Source organism: Salmo trutta, chromosome 26 (assembly GCF_901001165.1).
Source record: "Salmo trutta chromosome 26, fSalTru1.1, whole genome shotgun sequence".
Taxonomy (NCBI): domain Eukaryota; kingdom Metazoa; phylum Chordata; class Actinopteri; order Salmoniformes; family Salmonidae; genus Salmo; species Salmo trutta.
This window is the reverse complement of record NC_042982.1, coordinates 32,446,658-32,455,948: the sequence shown is the minus strand read 5'-3', so window position 1 is coordinate 32,455,948 and position 9,291 is coordinate 32,446,658. Positions and strand designations below refer to the sequence as shown.

Here is a 9,291-nt window from a genome sequence, read left to right as displayed (position 1 = left end):
TATATAGCGCTTTGTACCACTGTTTACATGGTTTCTATAGCTACTCATAATGTAGTGCTGTGGTCCACTGGGTTGCTCAATGTTTTTCTGTTGTAGTGCTGGACTGTGTACCAATGTATCTCTGTGTAATGTTTATATGGGTCTGCTTGATGACTTGTGTGGTACTTTAGAGCATTGTTTCCCAACTCCGGTCCTCCAGTACCCCCAACAGCACTCATTTTTGTTGTAGCCTCGGACAAAAACACCTGATTCAGCTTGTTAAGGACTTGATGATTAGTTGACAAGTAGAATCAGGTGTGCTTGTCCAGGGCCACAACATAAATATGTGCTGTTGGGGGTGCTTGAGGACCAGAGTTGGGGAAACAGTGCTTTAGAGCAGGGGTCTTCAACTCTTACCCTATGAGGTTTGGAGCCTGCTGGTTTTCTGTTCTACCTGATAATTCATTGCACCTGGTTTCTTAGGTCTAAATCAGTCACTAATTAGAGGAGAACAATGAAAAAATGCAGTGGAACTGGCTTGGAGGTCAGAGTTGAGTTCGAGGGCTTTAGAGCCATACGTGATACTTGCATATAAATCTGTAATTATATCAAGTTACCTTGGAAACAAGTTACCTCGCAAACCTTTTACAGTTAATCAAGTTTAGTCCATTCTGTAACATCATAGGCAAACTTTTTCCATTGCATTGAGGAAGAACTTACACTTGGTTTGATCAAGAACCATTTTATTTTCAGCATTGATTTAAAAAACAAAAAAGCAGTTAAAAATAACTCATTTTGTAAACTCAATTGCTGCAGTTAGATTAGATATATTTTAATACTACCTAAAATAATTGAAAAGGAACAAAAACCAGAGAAAGATATTAAACAAAAAAGAAAAACCACAGGGATGTAATGTAATGCAGGTTTTGTACATGTAATACTGGGGAAGTTTCACCTAGTCTATTCAAAGGCTATTTATCTTTTAAAGCAAAGGTTAATGAAAAAAACCCAAAGACTTTAGTTGAAATGCGACCGGAGGAGGGGAGCTGAGGTTAAATGATTGATTTATCATTGTCTCTTACAGTCCACATTCACATCAAACACAAGAAACTCAAAGAAAGTCAGTCAGGATTGCAATTCAATATCTACAAAATCAGCATTTAAACAACCTAGCTATGTACACTGTACAAAGATTTTAACACAAACTTACATCTTTTACAAAAAAATCTTGCCCGACTGGATCAGGCATATTATATTCCAAAACAACTCCAAGTCCAATACAACTCCAAGTCCAATACGACGCTGTTTTGTTATCTGTCCAGATGTGTGTAGAATACAAGTCCAAAATACAAGTCCAAAACTCATCTGTTTTGTTATCTGTCCAGATGTGTGTAGAATACAAGTCCAAAACTCATCTGTTTTGTTATCTGTCCAGATGTGTGTAGAATACAAGTCCAAAACTCATCTGTTTTGTTATCTGTCCAGATGTGTGTAGAATAAAGCCGATGTTAGCCTTTGTTTATTTTATTTTTTAAGCAGACAGAACCAAAATGTAACACTGCAACTGACAAGACCCATGATGCAACACTGCCTAGCCGCTGTGATTGGTATGGGATGCTACATTATTATATTATTTTCCCAGAATGTATTTGCATTGTGCATGGACCCTACTTCTCATCTATCAGTCAGTCTATTGCTGTCATGGCTTTGGGAAATTCTGGAGTGACTCTATGAAACCTGCTCAGTGCAAAACAACATGGGAAGAAAGAAAGAAAATAAAAGACATTGAGCTGCATGCTGGGAAATGTAATAGCTCAAGCACACTCAATGTGAATTGTCAATTTTCAATGTCTATTTGAAAATCAGGGACTTTTGTGAAAAGACATTTACTAACACAAAAATTCCTCAGTGCTTATTATGCTAATTTCACTGGCCCAGAATTGACATATTATCATAATGCCCTTTGGAGGATTTCAATAATATAGCATGTTTCATGTAATAATCATGTTTCATAAAACATCAAAAGATACTAGTGCAAAACAATAAAGATCATATCATCATTAAAGCAAGATTAGCGACTTGGCAGGATAGCAGTTTAGCATGTGGTGGGACAGAAGGATTGCTAAACTCTCATGGCTTCACAGGCCTGATTTCAGGGAAGGAGGTCTGGACTAAGGGTAATATTAAACATATTCCACATCAATCCAAATAGCATTCTTAGAGTGGATAATAAAAAAAATATCTTCTTCCATTTCGATTGCGCCACTATGGTAATTTTACTATTTCACAAATTCTGTACAGGTTATGTATGAGCGGATTTGTACAAAATAAAAAAAACTAGGGGAAAAAAAGACACAAATCTGACAGGGGGGAGTTCCCCCCCAAGTGAATTGCATCGTGGTTAGGGGAAAGTCCACTGGGTCTCTGTGGGTGAGCAGGTGTAGTGAGAGGTGGGACAGGGGAGCTGTGCGGAGCGTGCAGCTAACAATCACATCCGTTATGACAGAGAAGGCCATAACACAGTACTGACCATTCAATTACAATATTGTCCCTTTTCATTTTTTCCAAACATTCTTAATCTTTTGTTTATTGATTAGCTCATCCATTTTCTCTGCAGTTGTCTCTTAAAAGTTTGTATTTTTTTCACTTTAATCTTTGTTATTCACATTCTCACCCTGTTTTCATTCCTACTCAACATATCGGGTAGGCTTTATGTTCCTGCTATGGAAGAGTATAACACTCAGCTGATCTTGACACGGGCCACTGCTAAGGTAGTGGCTATGATCATAACCAGCTATAGGTACTAATGTGACAAAACACATTGCTTTCCATTGTATGCGGCTTGGTATTATCTTAAGGGGTAGTGGCTTAAGGGTAGTGGTTAAGGGTAGTGGCTTAAGGGTAGTGGTTAAGGGTAGTGGCTTGGAATGAGGGAAATTAGTTTAAGGATAAAGCCTGCAATGGGTGAAGTGGTTTAACCATGTGTATGTGACCAATACAATTGGATTTGATTTGATTTAAGGTTAGTGTTTGCAAGTGGTTGAAGGGTTAGGGTGGGTACTGTTTTGATAATGTAGCCACTAGCTAGCAGTGAATCCATTATACAACAATCATTCCTCTCTGAGCAAGGACCTCCTTCTCTCATAACTCCATCTCGACACACTACTCTAACAGTCTCTGTTCTGCTCTCCTGCCCATCCCGTCCCTTAGCCAGTACTCTTGTCCCCACGGTGGGGCCCAGTCAGACCTCAGACCTCAGTCTGTTGCTGCATCTCTACGGTGTATGTCCCACCCCGGTGGAGCTCATCCGTACTGTCAAAGTCACTACCGCCCGCCTCCGAGTCGTCAAAGCCGCAGGGCGCCGACAGGTCCGAGGCCGATGACGCGTTCACCGACAACCTCATATTCAGCGACACATTATCTTCCATGTCCCCGCCTCCCGGCGTGATCACCCTACCCACAAAAGTGCTGAACTCCTCCCCTCCGGGCCCGCCTTGCCCCACCTCCCCCAGGGGCAGCTGGTGTGGGGGCAGGTATTGGCTGGGGTGGAAGTGTGGGCGGGGAGACCTGTGGCGTCCGGTGCTGCCACTACCACTCCCACTCAGGGTGCTCTCCTTGGAGGCGGGCTGGGTGGTGGGAAGGGTGTCGTAGGGGTGCCCCTGGTACTCCTCCAAGGGAGTAGGGAGGGGAGGAGGGAGCTGGTCCTGGGTCAGAAACTCCTCCTCATGGGGAGGGGGGAAGTCACTGTCGATGTCGTAGCCCCCGAGGTAGTAGTCTGACTCCAGCTCCCGGGCGCTGCCCCCCAGGCGAGAGCTGCCCCCCAGTCGGGAGGCTGAGGCAACCATGTCTCCGTGGCCCCCTAGGCCGCTGGCCTCGTAACTGGGCACCTCTTCGATGTCGGGTAGCCGTGAGTTGGGCATCCAGTCAGACGTGTCCCAGTGATACGCTGGAGGAGGGAGAGACAGTTAGATTACATTTAGCAAACGCAATCTCTGCCAACATGCCCGATGGACAGTTAAAATCTGCAGGTCCATCAGTTAGTGGACCACTACAGTCTCTCTGCAGAGGTCCATCGGGCATGTTTGTAGACAACAAAAACACAGTTAGACGTCAACCACAGCACGGGGAACATCCTGTACAGGGAACATGTTAGCTGTGTTTGAAGGTTTCACAACATGCAGGTGGGAGGCCTGGGAACGTCAGGGGTCACAGGTCAAAAGGTCATAGCATGCCAGGGTTCAGGAGGAGTCAGGGTGGCACTTCGGGACAGCCAAGCCATGGTGAGAGATCAGCGGTTACTAACCGATGGGATCATTCAAAGTAAAAAAAACGCATCACAGCTTGATATACTTCCACATGTTAACAAAACTGTTTCACAAAGCATTAAACTCTAAAATACTAAAGAAAAACTAAGAAAGGAAATACAAACAGTACGCACATCAAAGGAAATTACAAAACCAAAGTGAGAAGCACTAAAAAGTTATATCCATCCTGACAAGTTCAAGAAAAGCTTCAGACAACAAATCTCAACAAAGCAACGTCAACGAGGACAAACTCATTAAAAGCAGTAGAAACGTCAGTCACATGGAGTAACAATGAAACAACACACTCAGAGGTGGGATGCAAATGCAATGCAGTGAGAGGATCAACCATAACATGTCACGGGCAGCAGGCGAAAGCAAAGGAAAGCCAAAATTGGCCGAACTGTGGAGGGACGGCAGTGAGGTGCGTTGGAGAGTGAGAGAAGCCTCTCCACCCTGGCAACGTGACATCTCCAAGGATGCATCAGGGCTGCTCAGTCAGCACAACAATACTGTGACTGATGCTAACACATGCTGGGGTGTGTGTGTGTTAGCAGGGGGCCAGGAGTAACAAATCACACAAACACAGTGAGCTGGGATGGAGACTGTGAAGAGGGGGGGTGCAGTGAGATGGAGAGGGAGAGAATGGGAGAGAGCGCGGATGAGAGAAGGAAGAGGGAGGGAGCGAGAGAGTGAGGGAGAGAGAGAAATGAAAAGAGAGAAGAAAAGAGCTAGGTGAGAGAGTGAGATTAAGAGGGAGAGGGAAGTAAAGGGAGTGATGTGAGATGAAGAATAAAGAGGGGGGGAGGGGGTCACCTCTGTTGTAGCTCTGACCTTGGTCCATGACTGACACTGTCAGGTGGGAGAACAGGAGAAGAGAGCGCTTTAGCGTGTTAGCGTGTATTTCTGTGTGTGTGTTTGTGTTAGAGGTGCCAAACAGGTGTTGGCATGGATTAGGACCGGACCATAAGAGATTTGAAGGGGGTAATATGTCAGTTTCTTTATGTATGTGTAATATGTCAGTTTCTTTATGTACGTGTAATATGTCAGTTTCTTTATGTACGTGTAATATGTCAGTTTCTTTATGTACGTGTAATATGTCAGTTTCTTTATGTACGTGTAATATGTCAGTTTCTTTATGTACGTGTAATATGTCAGTTTCTTTATGTACATGTAATATGTCAGTTTCTTTATGTACGTGTAATATGTCAGTTTCTTTATGTATGTGTAATATGTCAGTTTCTTTATGTACGTGTAATCGGTCAGTTTATTTATGTACGTGTAATATGTCCGTTTATTTATGTACAGTATGTGTAATATGTCAGTTTCTTTATGTACAGTATGTGTAATATGTCAATGCACATGTTGTGAGTTAAACTCTGATTCAGCCCTGACCTTTTGTCAGCCTGTCCCCTGATGTGTGTGTGTGTGTGTGTGTGTGTATATGTGTGTTGAGGCTTGCCATGTAAGCTAGGTATTTGGATGTGTACTGAAAATATAAAGCCTACAGTATGTGTGTACTAGAGGTCGACCGATTAATCGGAATGGCTGGTATTTTTGGACACCGATTAGGCTGATTTTTTAAAATGTATTTTTAATTTAAAATAAATATATTTTTTTACACTTTTATTTAACTAGGCAAGTCAGTTAAGAACACATTCTTATTTTCAATGATGGCCTAGGAATGGTGGGTTAACTGCCTTGTTCAGGGGCAGAACGACAGATTTTTACCTTGTCAGCTCGGGGATTCGTTTTTGCAACCTTCCGGTTACTAGTCCAACGCTCTAACCACCTGCCTTACATTGTACTCCACGAGGAGCCTGCGTGGCAGGCTGACTACCTGTTACGCGAGGGCAGCAAGAAGCCAAGGTAAGTTGCTAGCTAGCATTAAACTTATAAAAAACAATCAATCTTCACATAATCACTAGTTAACTACACATGGTTGATGATATTACTAGTTTATCTAGCGTGTCCTGCGTTGCATATAATCGATGCGGTGCCTGTTAATTTCTCATCGAATCACAGCCTACTTCGCCAAACGGGTAATGATTTAGCACTGTCGTTGCACCAAACCTAACCATAAACATCAACACCTTTCTTTAAAATCAATACACAAGTATATATTTTTAAACCTGCATATTTAGGTAATATTGCCTGCTAACATGAATTTCTTATAATTATGGAAATTGTGTCACTTCTCTTGCGTTCTGTGCAAGCAGTCAGGGTATATGCAGCAGTTTGGGCCGCCTGGCTCGTTGCGAACTGTGTGAAGTCCATTTATTCCTAACAAAGACCGTAATTAATTTGCCAGAATTGAACATAATTATGACATAACATTGAAGGTTGTACAATGTAACAGCAATATTTAGACTTAGGGATGCAACCCGTTAGATAAAATACGGAACGGTTGCGTATTTCACTGAAAGAATAAACGTTTTGTTTTTGAGATGATAGTTTCCGGATTCGACCATATTAATGACCTAAGGCTCGTATTTCTGTGTCTTTATTATATTATTATTAAGTCTGGGATTTGATATTTGATAGAGCAGTCTGACTGAGCGGTGGTAGGCAGCAGCAGGCTTGTAAGCATTCATTCAAACAGCACTTTTGTGCGTTTTGCCAGCAGCCCTTCGCAATGCTTCAAGCATTGAGCTGTTTATGACTTCAAGCCTATCAACTCCCGAGATTAGGCTGGTGTAACCGATGTGAAATGGCTAGCTAGTTAGCGGGGTGCGTGCTAATAGCGTTTCAATCGGTGACGTCACTCGCTCTGAGACTTGGAGTAGTTGTTCTCCTTGCTCTGCAAGGGCTGCAGCTTTTGTGGAGCGATGGGTAACGATGCTTCGAGGGTGGCTGTTGTCGATGGGTAACGATGCTTCGAGGGTGGCTGTTGTCGATGTGTTCCTGGTTCGAGCCAAGGTAGAGGCGAGGAGAGGGACGGAAGCTATACTGTTACACTGGCAATACTAAAGTGCCTATAAGAACATCCAATAGTCAAAGGTATTTGAAATACAAATGCTATAGAGAGAAATAGTCCTATAATTCCTATAATAACTACAACCTAAAACTTCTTACCTGGGAATATTGAAGACTCATGTTAAAAGGAACCACTAGCTTTCATATGTTCTCATGTTCTGAGCAAGGAACTTAAACCTTAGCTTTTTTACATGGTAGATATTGCACTTTTACTTTCTTCTCCAACACTTTGTTTTTGCATTATTTAAACCAAATTGAACATGTTTCATTATTTATTTGAGGCTAAATAGATTTTAATGATGTATTATATTAAGTTAAAATAAGTGTTCATTCAGTATTGATGTAATTGTCATTATTACAAATAAAAATCGGTATCGGCATTTTTTGGTCCAATAATCATTATCGGTATCGGCGTTGAAAAATCATACTCGGTCGACCTCTAGTGTGTACATTGAGATTACATACAAGCCATGTATTTTACACCATAGCTGAAGTACACGATCTTCAAACAACAGCACTGTCATGGTATTGTCATGGATAGCATTGTCATGGCATCTCATAGAGAGAGAGATAAGTACAGGGAGAAGTAAAGAGAGCGTCAGAAGGATAGAGAGAGTGAGAAGGGTGGATGAGACATGGTACCTTCGTTTTCAATAGTGTCGACTGCATCATTGACCAGTCGAATAACGGTCACTATGGAGGCTTGTTGGAGAGAAGCAGAGGGAGGAGACACGATTTGAGACACAGGAAGTTGACAACAGGTTCCCAGGAAACAGAGCTACTATTGGCTGAAGATGGGATAAACACTAGGGCCGTGTAGTATGGGAGTTGTCTGATCAAAAGCTACATATGGAACCAGACTTAGAAGTCTTACACTTTTAGAAAAAAGGGTGCTATCTAGATCTCAAAAGGAGTTTTAAGCTTTCCACATAGGAAAACCCTTTAGAGAACACCTTTTGGTTCCAGGTAGAACTCTTTTTTGGGTTCCATGTAGAACCATTTCCAATGAGGGTTCTACATGGAACCCAAAAGTGTTTTTTCTTCTTGGAACCAAAAAGGGTTATCCTATGGGGACAGCCCAAAAAAACCTTTTGGAACCCTTTTTTCTAAGAGTGTAGGAGGGGACTAACACAGAATCCATGTGCATTTGCTCATCCAAGTATTGGAGAGTATCCCCAGCAAGAACGAACACACACACACACACACACACACACACACACACACACACACACACACACACACACACACACACACACACACACACACACACACACACACACACACACACACACACACACACACACACACACACACACACACACACACACACACACACACGAGGTAGGGCTGTGTTCAGAGAGACGAGAGATAGATTGTTAAATTATGTTTTGAAGACATTCAGTGAAAATCAGATAAATCCAAAAATAACAAGAAAGAGAAAGAAAGAAAATGGAATTAACATAATAATGACATCAGATCATATCCACCGGAGCGGTTGTTCGCACTGATTGGTCTGCTGCAAACTGTTCTGTGGCCTGATTGGCTAACATCACAGGCAGCTATGTGAAATGTGATCATATTGACAGTGAAGCGATTCCATTAATTATGAATGAATGAAGCATCAATGTTGATACGTCAACATTGCATTTCAGCTATGTAGTCTAGTACATAGTAGCAAAACACTATGATTATGTAGATTCACCATGGTGATAACAGTGATTTTTGCAGGATGATCTGAGTGATCCATGTTGATCCAGAAATAACAACTTCTAGGCTAACTCTCTAAGTAAAAAGAACTACTGCTGACTTTTTTCCAATAGCAAAACTCCACAAAGTCCACAACAACACAACACAAGTTACATAACAATACAAAACACAGATAACACAACACATAAACAACCACCTAAAACCTGAACTGGCTTCTGCCAGCAGTTGGAACTGGAGCATCAACGACTACAACCATAGAACGCCACGGAAGAGAACAACACGTGTTTGAATGCATAATGACGAAACGATGACAAGTTAACAAACACAA

General features: G+C 42.1%; 1 protein-coding gene across 6 annotated transcripts in view; it reads right to left on the bottom strand.

The window, feature by feature from the left end:
• Positions 1–705: 705 nt before the first annotated feature.
• LOC115163664 (protocadherin Fat 3) overlaps positions 706–9,291 on the bottom strand; it is a 325,153-nt gene continuing 316,567 nt past the window's right edge. For 3 of the 6 annotated variants that reach the window (XM_029715717.1, XM_029715715.1, XM_029715719.1), the window contains 3 exons: positions 7,899–7,958; positions 5,097–5,132; positions 706–3,925 (listed from right to left, as the gene is read on the bottom strand). In XM_029715717.1, the coding sequence (XP_029571577.1) occupies positions 3,228–3,925; positions 5,097–5,132; positions 7,899–7,958 (794 nt within the window). In that variant the 3' untranslated portion in view covers positions 706–3,227. The remainder of the gene's footprint in view (positions 3,926–5,096; positions 5,133–7,898; positions 7,959–9,291) is intronic. The other 3 variants (XM_029715720.1, XM_029715721.1, XM_029715718.1) reach the window with 2 other exon arrangements.